The 22,311-nt window shown below is 42.3% G+C and overlaps 1 protein-coding gene across 3 annotated transcripts in view; it reads left to right on the top strand.

Moving 5' to 3' along the window:
* Positions 1–21,327, top strand: part of LOC109477094 (protein jagged-1-like) — a 48,822-nt gene extending 27,495 nt beyond the window's left edge. For 2 of the 3 annotated variants that reach the window (XM_019778140.1, XM_019778142.1), the window contains 17 exons: positions 2,093–2,206; positions 3,063–3,109; positions 4,103–4,276; positions 8,035–8,185; positions 8,668–8,832; positions 11,096–11,209; positions 13,369–13,482; positions 13,978–14,091; positions 14,955–15,071; positions 15,757–15,784; positions 16,013–16,098; positions 16,305–16,418; positions 17,246–17,367; positions 17,861–18,118; positions 19,183–19,314; positions 20,021–20,171; positions 20,767–21,327. In XM_019778140.1, coding sequence (XP_019633699.1) covers positions 2,093–2,206; positions 3,063–3,109; positions 4,103–4,276; positions 8,035–8,185; positions 8,668–8,832; positions 11,096–11,209; positions 13,369–13,482; positions 13,978–14,091; positions 14,955–15,071; positions 15,757–15,784; positions 16,013–16,098; positions 16,305–16,418; positions 17,246–17,367; positions 17,861–18,118; positions 19,183–19,314; positions 20,021–20,171; positions 20,767–21,176 — 2,411 coding nt within the window. In that variant the 3' untranslated portion in view covers positions 21,177–21,327. The remainder of the gene's footprint in view (positions 1–2,092; positions 2,207–3,062; positions 3,110–4,102; positions 4,277–8,034; positions 8,186–8,667; positions 8,833–11,095; positions 11,210–13,368; positions 13,483–13,977; positions 14,092–14,954; positions 15,072–15,756; positions 15,785–16,012; positions 16,099–16,304; positions 16,419–17,245; positions 17,368–17,860; positions 18,119–19,182; positions 19,315–20,020; positions 20,172–20,766) is intronic. The other variant, XM_019778141.1, reaches the window with a different exon arrangement.
* The last annotated feature ends 984 nt before the right edge of the window (positions 21,328–22,311 follow it).

Raw genomic sequence — 22,311 nt, 5'->3', positions numbered from 1 at the left:
CGGGCATCCGGGCATCCCAAATGCTATGATGTCAACATACTATAGTGTTTTTTTTAATTCAAACAATGAATTTTGAGCTTTTATGCATTGGTAGATGGAAAAACTGTAATAACTAGGACTTTCTTCAAATGTTATGTGCATCATGGAGTTGATTCAGAGGCTGAATACCTTTTTTTGCAAATTAGAAAAAATGAAGCGGACGAATTCAAGAACCAATTGATTAAATTGGCGTGGCCTTATTATTCTGTGTGGTATGTTACCAGACAAATAGTACTATCTTGCCCATATGTCATATACTCCCGCGTATTCTCACCCAAAGTAAACTTTCCTTTTAAATTTTACTTTGTCTTACTTTGTCAGTGTATGTGAAAAGCAAATTAATAGATTTAAAGCAAGTTGCATTGTTCCATGTCAGGTATATGAACTACATGTACAATACACAAGCCATGGCATTGTCCGCCTTTGTGTATATTTGATATGAATAATTGATAAGCTCTTGACTTCAATAATAACTAATATGACACCGCATACATCAAGCACTTGTTATTGAATCGACAGGTCTTTTATGATTAGTTTGATAGGGTGTAGCCTGACACAAAAATGTAGCCAGGCCATCATGCTAGTGGTAGTTCTTTGTGTTACTCAAAAAGAAAAGGTCTGATTCTCCAGATGATCAGTAATGCAGCAAACTCATTATGGTAATGTAAGGAAGAGTCAGTCTACCTTCAAGTACTGTAAATTCATTTATTATTGCAACAGTTTTAGGTAGGAGGTAAAGGAAGTTTTTTTTTTCAGTGTTAAATATGAATTCGCAGTCAAAACAACTCTGTAGTACAGTAGTTATACAAATGAGACATATTTGCAGTGTCATGAATTCACGGTGGAAACGGTGAAATTCACCAGGAAAATTAAACCAGCACAAAAGTTTCAAGATATACAGTAGTATCTGCAGGGTAGTAGAGAGACCTGTACCATGCCCGTAGCCAGGAGTTTGATTGGGGGGGTTCTTCCCACTGCTTGAGGGGACCTCGAGCGCCGTAGGCACAAGGCGAGTGCCGAAGGCGTGAGGTTCCTAAGGGGGTCAAGGGGGCATGCTCCCCCATAAAATTTTGAAAATTGAACCTTCTAAAATGGCATTTCGTGCATTTTTAGAGGATTTCCAAGATAAAATCAGAGATAAATTTTTATTCAGTAACAAAGGGAGCAGTTTTTCTACAATTCCAGTCCATCTTCTCAAGAAAAATCTAGGACCTTTGCATAAAAAGTGGGCCAAAAAGTGGACCTTTGAGCCTTGTGGGGGGGTTCTTCCCCGAACCCCCCCTGGCTACGGGCATGTGTACTGAGTTAGTCCATGTCTATCACATCCTTGGAAGCTTGCACGGCTAATTAAAGAGTTATTCCTGCTCATGCTGTGCATATCCTTGTCTCTGTCAGTCAAACCCCACATGTACAGCCCACAGCAATCATGGCTATTTACTCAGTTGGCCCAGGCAGTAATTGTAGAAATACAGATGTTAGGGAAATATTCCAATCAAATATAGTTTACCGTTCTGGTCATTGCAGGGACAGCTTTCTGGGAATTTGCTGCTAGATGAAATTATTCAAAGAAGAAATTATTATGTTAGGCCACACCAATTTAATTTCTTGGTTAACGGATTTTTCTAGAAAAAAAATGGAGCGGCCGGGCGAAAAAAAATAAAAATAAAAACAGGCCTAGGCATCCTATTACGGCCCAACATGATACGATAGGAGCCATGAAGTCAACACACCAGGCTGGTTCAAAATTTAAACAATGAATTTTGGACTTTTAATGATACCATTGCATTGAAAGATGGAATAACTGTAACAACTCGGATGAAAAGGACTGTTTTCAACTGTTCAGGGCAAAATATAATAATTTTGCAGTTGATTCTGAATTTTTATTTTTATTTGCAAATCAGAAAAAAATGAAGCGAGCGAATCCGTTAACCAAGAAATTAAATTGGTGTGGCCTTAGGCATCCTTAATGCAGGGTACAGGCTTGGATTTATGTTGTTGTTTTGGATAATGTCTTGTTTGGATTCCCCTAATCCCGTGTTTGTACGCAACTCAGATGACAACGAATGTGAAGACAGCCCATGTGAGCATGCCTACGCCTGCAGAAACCTGATTGGGGATTACGTCTGTGACTGTCAACCTGGCTGGATGGGGAAGAATTGTAACATCAGTAAGTATATAATAACTTGAAACTTTATTCGCAAAATCATGCCCGAAAGCTAATTGCTTTTACAATCAAGAATAATATTCATTGCAATACAGTAACAGGAGACAGGTAACAATCTGTCTGAAAAAACTTCTACTTCTACTACTACGCTAGCTATTATGGGGTTCGACTTCTTCTTTGTAGGCAGTGGATAATGAATAGTCCCACATTCTACAGAATTAGTGGGTTTTGTGATCTTAGTAGAAATGCAGTTTTTTTGTGATCTTCTAAATGACGAAAGGATGGAGAAATTGTTGTAACTGTCTGAAATAATCTGTTTCTTTCGGTCTCATAGTGAGGACACTGGCGAACAAAATGTATTTCATTTTCCACTGCATTCATTGGACAATATTTACATAATCTCTCGTGCACAGGTAGTTTTCTATAGCGGCCTATATACCTGCATTTACCTAAAATTAATTCTGTTATACTCGTTTAATTAGAATGAATGCTCTCGTTATGTTTCACTGCAAAATAATGAATAAAAGACCTTTATTGCACATTTTACGTGGTAAGTAGAATTACAGTCATTATATAGAAAGTAATACCAGTATCTGAATATGCTACAAGTTTACAGACTAATGTAAACTACTATGCACAGGTTCAACAGTTGAAGATGTATGAACATGTAGAGCTTATAATACATGGTTTGTTTAGTTCCATTAGGAATGTGAATTTGTGCTATCTAAATATGGAAACAAATAGGAAACTTATCTTGTTTGTTTCTCTCATTGTTGTATAATGTAGTGAAAAACAAAATGACACACATTTATGTAAATTACTCTAAGCTCACAGTGGTATATCCTATCTATATTTGCAGACATTCCTGACTGTACTGGACAGTGTCAGAACGGAGCAACTTGTGTGGTAGGTCTGTTTCCTATTCACCGCCGACAATAGGAACAAATAGCCTCACATTCGCTACCCTATTGGAGGGACATATTGCATACGTGTTGACCAAGTTCCCTACAGACCTGCCGTGGTATTTGTTCTCACAGTGGTGTTGGGTGGAGCATGGTAAGACCCAGACAGTCACAAAGGAAACAAGTGCCCGGTGTCGCCCCATAAAAATCCTTTGAAATATCCTTTCATGTTTTCCTTGTTGGGATGCGGGGAATGTTCATGCCACATGCAGGAGCGGTATTTGGGACAAAAGCCGGCATCGCCGTCCTGAATGTCTAGTTGTTTATACTGGCGGCATACTTCAACATTAGCGACCATTGCATCACCATGGTGATCCATATGCAAGGTTGCCATCTTTCCTTCGTATCATTTGCCCGACAACAATCTACAATTGTGTCCTGGCTGCTCACTCTTCTAAACATTACAACTTCTGTTTTAACATTACCTCTGGAACTTAAACATATTGTTCCAGAGAGGGTCATATCACCTTGCTGTATAATCTCCGGTCTTACCTTACAATCAACACCTGGTTCTAGGTATCCTGGTTACTACCTTCAAACCAGCAAATCTTTCTCACAGGGATCAAATGTGCAGGAATTCAGGCAATGCCAACCTGGAGGACTGTGTTAATTGAGGAAAGATGACCTTTCAGTTTGACAGCTGTCTAAATTGCCATGGTAGCTTTGTGGCGGAGGGGCCGAAATATTCTTATAATGTAAATGTGGGTTGGTGCGGTGACCTGAGGTCAGGGCTTGGCTGGGTTGGAAAGTTCAGTGTCCTGCCACCTGTTGAGTATGTATGGTAGAGATGGGGAGACCTTGTGTTATTGTCATTGTAATCTTGTCGATCGTGTAGCTGCCACTTTACTTGTTGTACGCATCTCAATATTCAACAACCCGCCATTGTGCTGTAATGTCCTTATTTGTAGAGACATGATTGGTGTTTGTCTGACTGTAGGATCTGGTGAATGGCTACCACTGCGAGTGCGCGCTGGGGTTCGAGGGGCGGCGCTGCCAGAGGAACATCAACGAGTGCCTCAGCAACCCGTGTCGGAACGGAGGGCAGTGCGTGGACGGCGACAACAGCTACACCTGCCGCTGCCCGCTCGGATTCACCGGACGCAACTGCGAGGTGGGTGGGACTGGGTATTTTACAACCATTAATTTTAGCAAAGTCTCAGTCTAAAGCCACACCAATTTAATTTGTTGGTTCTCAGATTTTTTTTCAGAAAAATGATATGAAGCAACAGGGCAAAAAAGGTAATAGAAACAGGCCTAGGCATCCTATGACCAGGTTGGATTGTAATTATATGTAAATTACGGGAATGAATTTCAAAGTTTTAATCAAGGCACTGCATTGATAGATGGAAAGACTGTAACAACTATGAAGAGAAGGGACTTCCTTCAACTGTTGGGGCCAAAATATGAGCATTTCGGAAATGTTTTTTCTGCCCAAATCCGTGAACCAACAATTCAATTATTTTGGCCTAATCGTTGGCCACTTTTCTGTCTGGGGTCACCTTTTGTACCAAATTGTACTCTACTTGGGTAATCTTTGAACTGTTATAATTACTGTTTATTGAAGTCCAGTAATGAGTACTTCTACAGCAAGCATAATTGACCAGCTCTTCTTTATGTAGACTGCAACACACTTCAGACCAGTGAGCATTTGACAAATTGATTGACATAATGCAATGACAGTAGAAAGTCTCCTTGAATTAACGACAGGGTATAATTTGATAAAAGGGACATGAACTCAAAACTCACGTCATACACAAACGCAATTTCTAGTTGGGCAACAATAAACAGCAAGATTTTGCTGTCGTTGTTTGTACTGGTTTTACAAAGTCAATCTTTAGTCTATGTTTGAATGTAGTAAGATGAATCTATCCTATTCCATAGCGTCCTATCCAAAATAACAGTCGCTGACGGAGCAGGGTTGCTTGTTTGTATCGTAGGCTGGTTCTAGCTATTTAGGGGCGGTACCTAAGAAATAAGGCGGTAGCTGAGTTTTAGGCTATTTTGAATGCTTTGAGTATGAGATAATGATGAAGTGTGCTAAGAAATGGCAGTAAATGTCAATATCAAGGGTTGAAGTCAGTGGGTTTTTTTTAAAAGCATGGTGCAAAGGTTTAGTGTTTGGCAGAACAAGAAACAAGAATGAAAGTGACCACTTCATCTATTCTGTTTTTGTGTGATGCTGATTTTTTTGGTGTGCGTCCCAGGATTACCTACAAGAAAAGTGACCAGGTATCAGGAAACGATAGTTGCCAGTGGTGGTCTATTAGAGTTTAACAGGCTGCTACTGTCCCCTGAGTGTAGTGGGTGGGTGTGTGGACTGTGTGCTGCTGCAAGCACAGTTGAGAGTGTGTCTGTTGTCAGCAGCGGTCTGGAATTTGACATGCTTGACCTGGTATCAGCTCCAGCAATCGGCTGTAACCTTGGAAACAAGTCTGGACAAATCCTCCAGACATGGAGGCACTTCTGCGCAAATCGATGGATGGAGGGTACTCGTGTGCTCAGGCCACGGTTCGGACAAATACTTTTGTCAATTTTTACTTAGCCCGGCGGCAGCCAAGTGTCAGCGGCACTTGGGATCACCCCCGTACCGCACATCACCTGTTGTCCTGTCCATGCCCGGCGAGATGCGGCCAATCGTGCAGAATTGCTGACTAACCTCGTTACTCGTGTCCTGGCATCAGTACAGGGGGAGTGTAATGGACTTGATGATGAAGGAGGAAAGAGCAAGTCACTTTGGTCCAGATCCCTCCTTCAACACAAAGTGCCCATTTGTGTATCCCCCATATGCCCAGCCTCTCGAGGCTCCTTTGGCAGCAAGTTTGCTGCCACAAGAGGCTGTGGTTGCATTCATCACATACCAATGAGGCAAATTTGATGAGAAGGAAATGGGACTTAAAAGGTCCTCAAGATGCCTAACTTCTTTGCCAACTGTAAACATTAGCCTCCAAGAGGTTGCAGCCCTGGCTTGCAGCCACCCTGTGGTACCACATCTTAGGGAGGATTTTAAGCGAGCTTACTTTTCCTCGCAGGTAAAGTGTACCGACTTTCTCACAGTGGCTTAAAGCGAGCGGCACTTACCCAGTGTTTGTAATGGCCGACAATCCTCCAAAGAGGTGTTTGTCTCCAGTGTTGTGATTTGTGCACCATGGGTGCTTGGCTCAGGCCTCCTTGGTTGACTGAAACTGATTGCTATTTGATATACTGGAATTGGCTTAAGATTCAGGAGTCCAAGTCTGGCAAAATCAATTAGCAATGGTGATAAATCAGGAAACCATTGAACACAATGGCCTTTTTTGGACTAGGAGAACTGGTGCAGGTGTTGTCTGCTTCCATTTATCTCTCAGTAAAGCTTTCTTTTGAGGTTGTAGAACCTGTTCTTTTGAGGGTAACAGCTGATTTGCTTCTGTTTTGTTTTGATTTTGGACCAAAGTCAAAGAAAGGAACAATGTATCTGATGGCAGTGTTGATATAACTTTGATGTAGCTTAAGTGCGTCGTCATCTTGTCTGTATTTCTAAACTTCTATCTTAATAAAAAAGGAGTGAAGGAAAGGAAAAGAGTGGTTGAAAGAAAAAAAGAGAGATGGAAAAATTTTGTTTCTTTTGTATTGTGTAATATATTATGTACTGGCAAATGCACCCTTCAGCACACAAGCTGATGCTGTTCTGCCAAAGTTTGTACATTTGGACATGTACAGGAGCCACAGTGTGGTAAGCCTGGGTGTTTTTCTGCAGCAGACAACATGTGAAATAGATTTTTGTGTCACTTTCCCTGAGTCCCTCTGTGTATTACTCATAGAAAGTTTCTCAACTGGGATTTGTGAAGTCATTGTTCATTTACCATCATCGTGGGACGTGTTCATCTCTAGGGAACTGTCATGAAAATGGACATTCTTGTCCCCCTTTTTTTTTCAACCTTTATTTTACCTTGAAAATGTACAGTACATTGTGTAGCAGTACAACTCTTCAGCCTAAGCCGTTTTTAAAGAGGTCAAGGGGAGGTAGGTCAGGGGTCTTTGCAAATTCTTCAGTTCTCCCTTATATCCTTCCGTGATAAACGCAAACCATCATAATACGAAGGCCCATTGAAAAACTGAAATCCGTTCTAAGAAATGTGCTGTGTTATGATTTGATGAAATATTAATGTGCATACAAGCCTTGGCTTACACAGCAAGGTCCAGTTGTTCATTTCCGTGTAGTGGAGGTCTGTGCATGGCCAGAGCACCAACCTCCTTGATAGATAACATGTGCCACTAGGATATATACAATTATTAGACACATATTAATACTAACGTAAAGATACCTAGAATTGATATTGATACAGCATCAAGATTGAAACTGTTACAGAATCAAGAAGAGCAAAATCTGTTACCATCACTAAAATAAAACATCGAGGAAATGTCAAAATCATTGTGAGATAGTTGACTAGCCTGGGTGCCCTGTTTTGTAACGGGGCTCCTTGTACTTGCTAATCCCACAAAAAGTTTTTTCTACATTTTATGTAGGTACATGTATTTTTTCCAGGTAGAAAGTGAATGACTTCCAGGCTAACCAATATTAGCTACATGTAGCTCACTATGATTTGGACAGTTCCGTTGTTATTTTTTTAATGATGGCAACAGACTTATTTGCTCTTGTTGTGTCACAATGTCTAGTTTTGACATTGTAGCAAAAACTCTGGACGGTTGTCCATTTTTGGAAGAGTTGCCTTGACAAACATATCTAATACTCCCTAACCCACCCACAACTGTGTGATCAATGGAAGTATGCAGACGTCTGGGCACCGAGTCGCTCTGACCTATCATGGCTGAACTTACATTTCTCCCATACACAGCCTCACTTTGATATGAAATCTGTCCATCTCTGTACAGATTGACGTGGACTTCTGCAACCCCAACCCCTGCCAGAACGACGCGCAGTGCTACAACCTGCAAACCGACTACTTCTGCCAGTGTCGCGACGGCTTCGAGGGCAAGAACTGCACACACCTGGAGGACCACTGTAGAAACGGAGCCTGCGAAGGTAAACCTACAGTACATGCACCCAGTCACACAGGACCTGAACCGGACACCCCTGTTTGTTCCCGATATAGCACATAGTTTGGTTAGGAATTATTTTTGTTGTGGGATGGGAGCTTGCGAGGGTGTGTCATGTTAGACAGGGGCTCACCCTGGGGAAATGAAACAGGATCTTTAGCCTGTGGAAAGCTTGAAGCTCAAGCATGGCATGCATGCTGTAGGCAGCGGAGGAATGGGAAATTAAATGTGATACTAGCCTGGCCACTATCTAATCCATAGTTACCTCAAAGGAACTATTCCAGCACTCTGAACCCCCTGAACCTTGTGGCGAATACATAACTAGCTTCCTTTTATTGAATAGTTGTTAAATATGATCTCTCCTTGACATTAACAGTGTGTGTGTGTGTGTGCAATTTAACATGGCTGGATAAAAATGAAGTTTTGAGGCTGCGTATGTTGAAGAAGTGGCTGTTGGCAATGTTTCAGTGATAGACAGCTGCACGGTGGCTGTCGCCTCCAACACGTCCAGTGATGGGGTGATGATCATTTCCTCTAACGTCTGCGGAGACCACGGCAATTGTATCAGCCAGCCTGACGGAGACTTCACCTGTGCATGCAACAGGGGTTACACGGGAACTTTCTGTCAAGAAAGTAAGCTATTGTTAACAGGCATGACCTGTAATATGCACTTACCCAATCTCATGTCCAATGTCACCCCCCCACCCACCAGACATGAGAAGTCTCAGGCACCAGCTGCAATCAGGCAAATGAATCTGGCTACTTGCAGCTGTCCCCCAGCGCCCCCCCCCCTCGTGTTGTTTGCTGCAAATATGCAGACCGCAGAAGTGGTCTAGATGGCAAGGGTTGTACACAAGTTCTGCCTGATCAACGATAAAGTATGCCAACTCTGTCACTATCAGGGGCAGGCCTTTTCTGTACAAATTCCACAGATTCCTCACCGCTGATATTACTTGGAGATATCTTGGCCTGAGTTGGCCTCCTTGCCTGCAAGAGGCAGGAATATTAAACCGTATACGAGTTACCATGACTCGGTCAACATGCTAAAAAAAAAATGCAGCTCCTTCTTTACAAATGAGGCATTAGCAGTTTTGTTGGTAGAACGTACTGCACCTGAGCGTAACCTGGATTTTTCACGGTTTTCATTGGACGTTTGGTCAACGTTGCATCAGAATTTTGCCCATTGTAGACAATGTCTATACCGGCACAACATTTTGAAAGCTATGGCCAGGATCTTATCCTTAAATAGGTGAAAATGACCTTAAACGAGACGTTCTGCAGAAGTGCTGTGCACAATACATTACAGGTTACTAGTAATCTCACACAGGTGCAGTACGATCTGCCAACTGCTGGAGACATGCACCTGTGATAACTCTTACGTCGATGAAGGTTAGACATCCAGGACAATACGATACGCCAAAAAGCAGTTACTCAAGCAACTGGATATGATTTTGGAAACGTCAGACGTTTCAGCTAGTGTCCACTAGCTTTCGTCAGTTGTGATAACTCTTGTTTACTTTACAACGAAAAGTTCTGCTCGCTCTCACGTCAACACACCTCAAAACTCCCTACAAAATCTCTAAAGAGCAAGGCTAAAAATAGTAAGCAGGATGTTTTGATGCTGGGGGCTGTCTGATAAGCTAGGAAACTATCAGGATAAGATTTCTCTTCATTGATGTTCAATGTAATTTCCTTAAAAGCCATCCGTTGAATGTATTATATTTTGATGAGGAGTTTTTAAAACCAAATTTCTTATTGCAGTTACTGTATTAATATGCGTTCATGTAGGATATAGTGCACATTTTACAGTTTTTGGCATTGGGAAAAGAGAAGTAATAGTGCCCGTTTCTGTTTAACCAGGCTAAGTCATAAAATTGGTATTTTTATGGTATGTTTATATTGAGGAACAGCATGATGCCTGGGATCTATGGCAGGCTAAGGTCTGTCCTCCCTTCTAACCCTGTCATACACCACTGGTATGTAGCATGCCCGTAGCCAGCTACAAGCCCACAAGGCTCAAAGGTCCACTTTTTGGTCCACTTTTTATGTAAAGGTCCACTTTTGGTCCACTTTTTATGTAAAGGTCCAAGATTTTTCTTGAAATGATGGACTGGAATCGTAGAAAAACTGCTCCCTTTGTTATTGAATAAAAATTTATCTCTTTTTTCTTGGAAATCCTCTCAAAAATGAACGAAATGCCATTTTAGAAGGTTCATTTTTCAAAATTTTCCGCGGGAGCATGCCCTCGGACCCCCCCCTATGGCGCTCGAGGTCCCCTCCAGCAGTGGGAAGAACCCCCCCCCCATTCAAAATCCTGGCTACGGGCAGGTGTAGGAATCAGAGAAGGAGGGCGACAAGTTCATGTTCAAAACAATGTACGAAAAACATTGCAAAAAGATGTTTTTGAAGCAATACAAATTTATAGTGGACATGAAAGCCGGGCAATTCTTACCCGCTAGGTTCATGTTTGGTAACACGCGGGGAATTCCTTATTTGGTTTGCGTGGGGCTCCTCCCGAACTCCTGGAAACTGACCAATCAGAGCCCAAAAATTCCATGTACTTTCAAGTTGGAAACTTTCTCAAAACAGCTTAATTCTTTTGCGCCCCACCTTGGGAGTTAAACACGGGCGGTAGATCGAAATTTCAAATTTGTATTGATCCCATGCCAACATGCCAGAGGGATAGGCATAAATTTCTTTTTGTGATACGAAATTTTTTGGGAAATATCTTTAAAAATCGTTTCAACATTACCACGTGGTACATAATATAAAGTGCTACTGATACTGGTTCTGTAGGGCATATGCTACTGCCGAGTACAATGAAAAATCCCTTATGTGGTGCATGGATGGGTAGAATGGCCAGTGTGCTGACTACATTTTGTATCCCCACCGTTAGACATCAATGACTGTGCTGTGAACAGATGTCTGAATGGAGCGACCTGTGTGGACGGCATCAACTCCTTCCAGTGTGTCTGTGCAGAGGGCTGGGAGGGCATACTGTGCAACCAGAGTGAGTAAATAACCTACGCATTGTTACCTCCCTGTATCATCTATGCATAGGGGTGGGTACCTGTATAGAAAATTCAGGTCTGGATCAAGTTCAGAGAATCAGGTCCAGGTCCGAACCTACATGAGTTCCTGGACCTGATTATTATACAGTAGCACTATATCATATTCTGGAGCGCAAAACATGAATACAGGTCACTCACTACTGTGTTAAATATTATGTTCAAGTTGTACAATGTATATTGAAGCTAAACACAGTTACAGAAAGAGACAAACATGGATTTAGGCCAATCTAGTTTGATTCAGGGTTATTTTCTTTACCTGCCATGTCCAGATTGTCCAAAGATGTGTGTACAATCTACAGAAATGTACATCAGGTCCAATGATTCGGTTTTCGCGTTTCGTTTTTGGGCTCGGTTCCCGAATGTTGTTTCGATTTAAACTGGTCCGGCTAAACCGGTACCCACCCTTATCTATGGAAGTTTCTTTTTTTGGTGCATCTGTGTGTTTGCTCGTGTTTCCATAGAATCTGATATGTCCACATGCTAGGCATGTGGAGGACACTGACAGGAAGTTAGGTCAAAGGTCCCAGAAAAGGTTATCTCATTTCCTTCTATATGCATGTCTGTTGACTTTTAGGGCCAGTGGGGAAAATCAAGAATTTGACAGTAATATATAAGACAAGAAATTCTCAAAAAGTAATGGACATACAAATACATGTATGACATCCTCAATTTCTTGTTTTCTAGTTCCTCTACCAGTGTTGTCAACTCAACAAATGAGTCTGTGTAATGTCTGCTGAATAATGATACACATCTGAGGTTATGTTTATTAAACACAATCAGCCATTAGGCTGATTCTTGCAATGTTGTTGTTTTCATCCCGACTCAAAGTAACTGCTCATTATTAATTCAAACCCCATTGTTTAATATTTTAGGAGGGTGAGAATGCTTGTTTGTGATTTTAGGATTATTGGGCTTAGGCAAACTCATTTAGCCAAATCCCCCCATTTGTAATTCGTCATTGACACTGGTCCACCATTGAATTTCTCATGTTTATGTGATTTTATTGGATTTGTAATGCCAGGTAAAATTTCAAGTGCACCCAAACACAAACAGAATAACAGTTTGGACAGGGAAATTGGTTCTGTCTCTTATTGCATTACGTGGTGGTAGGTAAAGAGATTAAAGTGGCCGTGCCTAAAGCGCCATTCCGGCTTGTTTGAAGTATGTGCGCAGGCTTGTTGTCGTCACTCAGTCATAGGATCATAAGGTTACACCACAAACACAATTCCAGGATGTAGAGTACATGGGAAAATGGAGACCTTTAGCTCTCAAGGTTCGTTGTCAAATAGGAAGGCAGTTGTTCCCAAAGCAATGCCATCAAGGGGCACATCAGTGGCTCCCTGTCACATGCATCGCTGGCAGACCAGCCCCCCAACTCTGCCAACAAACTCTACTACCCACCCACCCTTCCTGGTGGGCCCCGCATGCCCTTTTCCTTAGAGCGTAATCGGGCGTTTTAATTCTACCTACATGTAGAGCATAGACGAACCGCTCTTATTCATCGTAGAGTGTAATTGGCGCGTTTTGCATAGACCGTAATTCACTGTTTTGATTCTACATAATGCGTTGCAGCTACCCGGAATTTATCGTAAAATGTAATGAGGATGCTTCCCAAATTCAGCGTAATACATGTACCTAGCCGGCTCTCAAAATTTAGTGAAGAGCGTAGTCAGAACCCCCCATGCAGGCCCTCTTCCTGGTCTGCATCCTCTCTGTGTTAGTCACAGGACGTGGAAAATCCATTTAGCCCTGGCACGACGTGTAGAATAAATTCTACTTTGTGTGGGTAAATTGGAGGTGAGAGTGACGCTTTCAACATTGACTGTGGCAGGTGGCAGACTGTACACTGTAAATCACAGATTAACTGTGCAGGAGCAAAAAAAATTCCCCTTTTAACTTGATTATTGTCCAGTTAAATTATTAATTTTCCATCAGATCACCAAAGTGATGGTAGGTGACAGCCATTTGTCCTCAATTGTGCCAAGAGGAACGTGTGGTATAAAGGCAGCTAATGGAGCGAATTGGCCGTAACAAGTAAAATCAGTCAGCCTTTGTTATGGCGAATTAAAAATTGATGTATTTTATTTTTGCCCTGCAGATAAGAATGAGTGTTCTCCGAATCCCTGTCGGAACAATGGGACGTGTGTCGACCACGTTGCCGACTTCTCATGCCACTGTAAGAGCCCGTGGAAAGGAAGGACGTGTAACAACCGTAAGTGTAACTCTTGTCACTCTTCGTGTAGGTCATAAGGTTGTGTTTTAAATGCAATGTTGACATGCGTTATAACTACGTGCGTGATTCAAAAAGGCGAAGGACCCACCACTCGTGCTAATGGATTTCACCTCTAGGAACTGCCAAGGCGAAAGGCCGGAGAGCCTTCTAGTTGGCATGCTCCTGCCCATCTCTTTGCTCAAGGGAAGGCACGGGTCTCTGGTTTCTTGGCAACAGAATGCTTCTATTTCTGTAGGCAGCAGGCAATACCAGCGTGCGCCCCTGGTGTAATGAAGAATGTTTCAGCCCCGGCTAAACCTGACCTCCAGTATCAGAGCAGTTGCCCTCGTGATCCTTCGGCTACCTACTTATACTGCCAAACCCTCCACAGAGATTATTTCTGAGGCTGCAAACTCTTACCAAATGTCACCATCACTCTATAGTTTTTACTAGTAATTACTGATTGATTGCTATATGCTATGTGTTTTTTTGCAGTGCACAGTCACTGTGATGGCATGACCTGTGCCCACGGTGGGACCTGTATCGACCTTGGAGACACCTTCACCTGTCTCTGCTCGCCAGGTTGGGAGGGCTTCACCTGCCACATAGGTAAGGTCATCCTGAAATCCACTCCTCAACACCCTCTCAAGAAAACTTAATATAAACGAAAGTTTATTGCAAATACTTGCCCGAGGGCTAATTGCAGTTACAAACAACATAGAAATAAAATACAGTGATATGTGAGACTATATCTACTTCTAACATTATACTATATTCTACAACATGACATGACACTAGTTTTGCTGGGTTTGACTTCTTCTTCTATAATATGTGGGTTCTTTGATTTTAGTAGTAAAATTGTTTTTTTTGTGGTAAGGAATGGTGGGGAAGTAAGGCAGCATTTTGGACACGGTGGTAAATAATTGATATAAAAGATATTATTTCCCCAAGAAGAGAGAACGTCTAGCAGTTACTGGAAGTTATCATTTTATGTTGCCCTTCACCTCTGGAACCCAAGCCCCCCCTGAGTGGTTAACCAGCTGTCATGCCCTAATCCCCCTGTTTACTCAGTTTCCCCTGTCTGCTCTCCCCACAACACACCATGGACAATCAATGAGGAAGCCTCTTCCCTTATCTGATCAGGTGTGCCTAATCAGGGCACTGAAAATCTGGATTTACACAAACTCCAAGACCCAGCGTGGTTTAACCCCGAAAACGCTGCCTGCACTCACACATGAGTCTGTGTTGGGTCTCCCTGTGATCCTGAATGCATTACTGGGCATTAGCACGGCCTTGTCTATATTAGAAACTCGAGATAAAACCTCCAGCAAATTGGGAAATGCCCCGCCAAGCAGGAAGGCTTAGCCGGAGAAACAGAGTCGGAAAGGCTTAAGTTTGTAGATATTAGGGGGGGGAGTCTTAGCGTTTTTCTGGGTGGGAAAGTTTCAAGCTGTTTATTGTGTTACTTACAGCCAAGAATCACAGCTGTGCGTCCAACCCTTGTCAGAATGGGGCCACATGCATCAACAGTGGAGATAGTTTCACCTGCATGTGCAGAGAAGGGTTTGAGGGGCCACAATGCCAAGACAGTAAGTCTAGGAGCTATTTACTCATCACAAGTACAAACTGTAACTTTTTACATGGTTCTATTGAACTTGACAAGTGTTCAGGGTTCGAAATACATGTACTCACTCACACAGTGTGTGAGACTTTTGGAGCCTGGCAAGAAAGATACGGCTTCTGCATGTGAGCCATCATATATACATGTACCTTTACATGTGGCTTGGCTTATGGCCTGGCTTCTAAAAAAATGGTGTTGACGGCAACCTGAAATATTGATGGACAACCTAGATTTGGCTTACAAATGTAGGTTGCATAGTAGGCAACCTGAAAAAAAAAAGGATTTTGAACCCTGAGTATTTTTTCGAACCCTGAGTATTTTTCGAGTCCTTCACTATGTATTGTGTATCACCGGGACATGCCCAAATATGGAACTGACATATATTATATGTTAGATATGGATGTCTCATCCCTTGTTTTATGTGTTCTCATTTTTCACAAGATAATCAGTCAACATGATTAATCTTGAAGATAATGAAGAGGAAAAAAATGAATAGCTTCATATTAAGCTTTATGAGTCCCATGTGAAGACACTGAACAAATTTTCATTTTCTCAATCTCTTGTGTTTTTATTTTATTACTTTGTTGTGTATCTCAACTGTAGTAATGATGTGTACATCCCTCGTATAACTTGCTCGTCTCTTTTTTTTTCAGACGTGAATGATTGCAACCCACACCCCTGGTAAGTTGTTACTGTTTTTCCTTTGTTGACTTTTATGGTGCACAATAAAGGTGTAGCTTTGCTGTTGATTGAACAGTTTTATGGAATCTGACCCCTGCACTGGTAATTTACTATGCATGATGCACCATAAATGGTATGATACATTACATCTTAAATGACCAATTTTGTACTGGCGGGCAATGTTTGTCCAATAGATCCCCACTGACCAGTCTTAAATCTTCTTTCCAGTTATAACGGTGGAAGGTGCGTGGATGGAGTCAACTGGTACAGATGTGAGTGTGCAGAGGGATTCGTCGGACCGGACTGCAGAATAAGTAAGCCCAAACATCCAGCGGATAAAAACTTTATAAACCTCGTCCTGATTACCAATTTTACTATCTCGAAATGCGGTACCAAATTATCATTTCAATTTCTCCAAACTGCATCACAAAGGAGTGAATTGAATTGCCGTATGATTCAATTATCATCAGCCCTCACAGATTAGAAATAAAGCTTTGCGTGTCACTCTTATTAATTGCAGATATCAATGACTGTGCGTCCCACCCCTGTGCCTATGGCAGTACCTGCCTGGACGGCATTAATGACTACACCTGCAAATGTCCCGCCGGCAGAACGGGAAGACACTGTGAGCTGGGTAAGTCTGGGTCAGGTACAACATAGGCATCAAACACACCACACAACACCAAATATTCTGTCAGGTACAACACAGGCATCAAACACACGGCACAACACCAAATATTCAGTCAGGTACAACACAGGCATCAAACACACCACACAACACCAAATATTCAGTCAGGTACAACACAGGCATCAAACACACCACACAACACCAAATATTCTGTCAGGTACAACACAGGCATCAAACACACCACACAACACCAAATATTCTGTCAGGTACAACACAGGCATCAAACACACCACACAACACCAAATATTCTGTCACCTCTCAAGGCTGGCATTCCACTGCAAATACATGACATTGTGACTGACATCAAGGCTCAGGGATGAAATAGTGAAGAACTGTTGGATTCCTAGTCAAGTGTCTTCAAGTTTCACAGCAAAAACAGGTCAAAAATTGTTCTGAAATCCCTGCTACTGTGGGAAGAAAGCTAACTCTTGTAGATGCTAATTTCTCAATTGTAAGAACGATAGACCCAGTACACATTGTCGCCTGCAATGTCCCCAAGCCCACCAGCTCCCAACACATGCAAATGAGCCATCATGTACTTAGTCATCTCAATTTGGAAGTTTGGATTTTGTGGTATTTTGTTTTCACACAGATACGCTCCTCCCAATATGCCAGCTATTTTTTCCATCCAGACAGAAAATGATTTTTCCAGATGAGTACATGTGAAGACGCATGTAGTCTGTTTTCTCTGGCCTGGCCTGTGATATATTTAGGTGCAGCCATGTTTTTCACGAGGCTAGGCGCAGGGGTTGATGATCCGTTGTTTTGTCTAGTTCTAGGGGACCTCCAGCGCCAGCCGTGCTGGGGAAGTGGCGGGCTGTTTGCACACGGGACGAAGTGGGAGGACGAGTGCAACACCTGTTCCTGCAGGAATGGAGAGGTGGTCTGCAGCCAGGTACGCAGAACCTCTCTCACGCAACAAGCACACCACAAACCCGCGTCCTTGGCACGCCCGCTAAAAGCCCTTTCAACTTCCCACAACTTTGAAGCCCTGAAGAGAAAGGCTGCGATTATGTCTGTGACACTGTGACAGACGCCCTTGAGATACCGTGGAACACTTGGCAGGCTTCCACGCCGCCTATTGACTGTGTTTTTACCACCCATCTGTCACTGTTTTTGTTTAGAAGTACGTGTTTATCCAACCACGCCAGCTGCCACAGTCACGGGCAAATCGCTAAGATAGCTTATCACATAATTCTGGTCTTCCCGGATTATAATCTACTTGATAGGATTAAGAACATTTTATAGCAGTGTCACATCTGATGGCTCCATATGTGGTATAATAGCAAGGGTTTGTTTGCTTATTTGATGGTAATTTGGATAATCCTATGTGTGTCATAATGTTATAAGCGGTGGAGGTAATCAGGTTTGTGTCTGTGCCTGGATAGATCTGGTGTGGTCCCGAGGTGTGTTTTGCGGGAGATGGGAACTCCATGGAGTGTCCACCAGGACAGTACTGCATGGTGCCGACGGAGGAGTCCTGCTTCACCCCGCCGTGTGGACGGTGGGGTCACTGCCGCGCCCCCGGCCGAGACCTGCCCGCCGGACCGGTCAGCAAAACCACCACCTGCCTGCCCAACACCACCGAACTGGACAACAACTGTGCCAAGATTACCCTCATGTTCGACAAAACTAGAATGTCCACAGTAAGTATTCTACTCTTGCCTCCAAAACTTTAAAAAAAAAAGTTTTGGCTGGCTGGATCCTTGCCAGAAAAGTCACAGATTTAACAGTTTGTAGAATAAATTTTGCCGAGGCAATAATTGGCAATGACACATACAATAGCAGCATGCACCAGCTCCATGCCTGACAAACATGCACACAGGGAGGCACACTGACACTGTGACAGATGGCAAAGAGGTGGCTTAATTTATTCCTGCAGGGATGACAATGTCATTTGAGCGACGCTTTAAAATGAAGCCTATGTCCACAGAGACCACAAATGGGACCTCATCATAATGCGCATTTATATGTTTTCATCACAGTTAATGTCATACTGCTCTAATTGTTTTAAGCCTTTAGATCAACTATAAATCATTGCCAGTGTAAGTCTGTCATCTCGTGCCGTCCCTAACAGACTGAGTGTATATCACCCCTTTTGTCGTCTAATCAGGAGTTCTTCATCAAGGGAATTTGTTAGGCCGTCTTTCCACTAAACTGTGATAGCTCAGCGATCGTTGAGTGGCAAGAAATGGATTTTTGTGATCCTCGGTTATGAAATCTGAATATGGTGCACTATATAAAAGTATTTATTATGATTTAAAAGACAACAAGGCATATGGAATGTCAAAAAGATTTTTTATCCAGGAAATTTGTTGTGTTTGGTCACTCAAATGGTTTCTCAAGAGGTGCAGCCTCTAGTAGCCTGGCCAACAAGCTATTTTTTTCACACAAAGCAACCTTTATAAAGTTTACATCAACCCAGCTTACAGATTCTGATATACACTGTGGACTACCTCGGCCTGAAGAAGAGTGATACACCTTTAAAGGTGGCACTGCTTATATGGCTTGCCTTCAAAAATAGTCAACAACCTGAAATATTGAGGGGCAGCCTAGCTTTTGGCTTGCTACATGTAAGTGAGCAACCTGACAAAGAAGTATTTTGAACACAAAAAACAAGTAAGTAAGAACACTGTACTGACAATACCCTGTGCATGTACACTGTGCTTTTTTTTTCTAACCTTCCTTTTCTTTTTTCTTTTCCCTGAAGGGTGTTTGTGTGGAAGATATCTGCAATACCCTGCGTCACTTGCCTGTATTGGATGAGCTAGCCTGGGACAAGTCGCTCCTACTTCTGTGTGACACAGTTGAGGACATCAATAACTCAATAGCTGTTGCAGTGGTAAGTCTACCTGTATGTAACATAGACAAAGAAAAAACTATTTCCCAAAACCCCTTAGACATAGTTTTAGACATAGCTACAGCTCAAGACAACTACCTTTTATCATGTAGATTTTAGTCATTTTATACTACGTTTCATTGTTCTTTTATGTTGGTAATCTGCAATTAGCCCCCCGGGCATGAATTTGCAATAAACTTCATTATTATCTACATGTGTATAGCCACTGTGGAGCGAGAACTTGTATGTAATATTAAACTGAGAAAAGCAATTGCTTCAAACACAAGACTGTAACAGTGTACTCATATCATTGTTTCATTGGGAAGTGATTATGGTACGTGTACATTGTAAATTTTGAAATATTTGCAATATTCACTGCAAATTCATGGCACCATGAATATGAGTTTCCAATGTATATGTATATACATGTACCACAAGGTTTCAACTGCAAACTTGAGTAAAACACTGTGGAAACCTCCTTTCTACCACAAAATAAAACTCCCAGTGAAAATAAATGAGTCTACAGTAGGTCCTAGACCCAAGAGTCAATGGCATTTCTGCTAATCCTCTTAAACTGAGACCCTTACTCTTGTGGGGAGACATCTCGCACCAGAGGGAACCAGTGCAGGTCTCCCTGCTGCCTGGTGCTGTGTTACAATGTGCCAGGGACTGGTGATTGAACATGTTGTCTGTCATTCTGTCTGCCCAGTCCACCGAGGACGCGTCGGGAGGCCGAGACAACGTGGTCCGCGAGGTCGTCAACGCGATAGCCGACTACATCAGCAAAAAGCAGAGCAACAGCTCCATCCTAGCAGCCATCGTTGAGGTGAAGGTAGAAACCACCATCATCAATTACAAAGGTGAGAAAAATTGCCATCATGGTATTATTCAGGTTGTCTTCTGTCCATTTTGATGGACCGATTGAGTAGGTTTTGGTATGATGAAAAATTATAATCCATTATGAGGAGGAAAACAGATTAAGTATGGAAGTAAATTATGGTAAGCTTCATGAATAATGAATTAATCCACTGTTGATGTAACATGTCCTTACTGGGCTGTCCTTTAAAACCCTTGTCCTGCGGAGCCCAACAATTGTTGTTTTGCACATACAGTACTCTATATATATCATTCTGTATAGGTACGATTTGGGGGTATTTCTCATACAACGCATCACACCGCAGCGAAACGCAACGAATGCGGAAGTAACTATGCCACCGCAGAGCAAAAAAGTTGGGGGTCTATGACCTAATTAAGACACGAAATTATTGAAAAATATTGTGTAAAAAAAGCCAGCAGGACAAGGGTTAACACTTTCTATTGTTAAGGTGGCAGATTGTTTTTCTCGTGGTTGTTTTTCTGTAGGCACACCAGACTGCCTGATTACATTTTCAGCTCATCCATAAACACGCGGCAGCTGACACGTGTTGTTTTTTTCTCTCTCTCGTTTTCTACCAGACACATTAATGGTTCCGTTGATCTGCGCGGTCGTCGGCTCGGTCCTTCTCATCAGCATCGTTGTCGTCCTGATCTGGTGTCTCGGCCGGCGGAGAAAGCGGCGGCCGCCCAATCCCGACCACCGAATAAACCTGGAGAACAAGACAAACAATAAACAGGAGGATGTGAGCGTCCAGCGCTACAGAAATCCCATCTACCAACCAATAGACAAGGGCACACATTCGAGAAATTCATTAGACTCAGTCGACAACCAACACAGAGAAAAAGTTTCACATAAAAACCAAAGAGTACTTTACAAAAGAGACTCTTATAGAGATAGAGGAAAGCATAATTTAGACAAGCGAAAAAATATAAAAGACATAAATACAAGAAGTTCACAAAGTGTTGCCAGCATTGAACTGATAGTATAGCCCCCGTGGCACTATGTGTAAGTATTATAAAGTTATTGTGTAGACATTTAGTTTGCAGAAGTTATGTTAATTTTTCGAGTGTAATATATTGTGAGCATCTCCATATGTGTGATCTTTATGAGACAATTCTGATATAGAGTTTTCTTATGCAGTATTGGAGTCAGTGCTTTTGTATGTTTTGTTGAGATTGTGTACAAAGTCAGATTTAGAGTGAAAGCAGATGTTAGAGTCGTCACCAAGATCGTTGGTTATTTCAAAGCAAAGCTATGTCCCAGTCACCTTCCTGTGAGTAAATGTGTATGTCTGAAAACGGACACTTAAAAATGACACTGCCGAGCCTCTCCTAAACACATCATGTTAACAAAAGAGATCTCTCTGGGTTATTAAGAAAACAGACAAGCCTCCCCAAATTTACAATCCTGCAGTTGACAGTCATCTTAAAAGCCCCGAGGGACCATCGAGATACGCAATTCAACCTTTTCTATGCACAACCATCTATAGTATACCTTTTACAAATTATCACTTGAAGAAGGACCCATCCTATCTTTTTTATATTCCGGTTGTGATTGGATGCCAACTTTTGGTGTGAAGGAACAGTTTCTACTCTTTCTAGTTGCGTAGTGATAGTACAGCTTTCCTCTGTACAACCAGCAACTATGCACTGCTATGCAAGGAAAAGAAATAGCCTCGTACAGTACTTACCTACTGGCTGATAATTTCAGCAAATTTCTCAGCGCAGCTATTACTATTAGGATATACAGCAACAAAAAAGGAAGGCTCCCACTTCTCTCAGTCACATGATGTTGTTGCACTGCAAGACTGGGCCACTCATGCAGAGAACATTCGGTGCACACAGTACGGTTCCCCCAGTTCTCAGAACGTGGACGGACGTGCTGATTTTAGAGACTTGAAAGCAGGAAGAAAATTGTAGTTGAAGTAAAATGTTCTGCCAAGCTGTGTAGGGAGGGTATGGTAGTAAGTTTTTGGGTATCCTAAGGGCTAATTATCGTAGGGGGAAAAAGTTGAAGAAATTGGGATCTCATGCCCGTAGCCAGGGGGGGTTCGGGGGGTTCGGAAGAACCCCCCCCCCCCACAAGGCTCAAAGGTCCACTTTTTGGTCGACTTTTTATGTAAA

This window comes from Branchiostoma belcheri, unplaced genomic scaffold (genome assembly GCF_001625305.1).
Source record: "Branchiostoma belcheri isolate BF01 breed outbred unplaced genomic scaffold, Haploidv18h27 scaffold4, whole genome shotgun sequence".
Taxonomy (NCBI): domain Eukaryota; kingdom Metazoa; phylum Chordata; class Leptocardii; order Amphioxiformes; family Branchiostomatidae; genus Branchiostoma; species Branchiostoma belcheri.
Note: the sequence above shows the minus strand (reverse complement) of the source record. Positions and strands in the feature narration are given on the sequence as shown.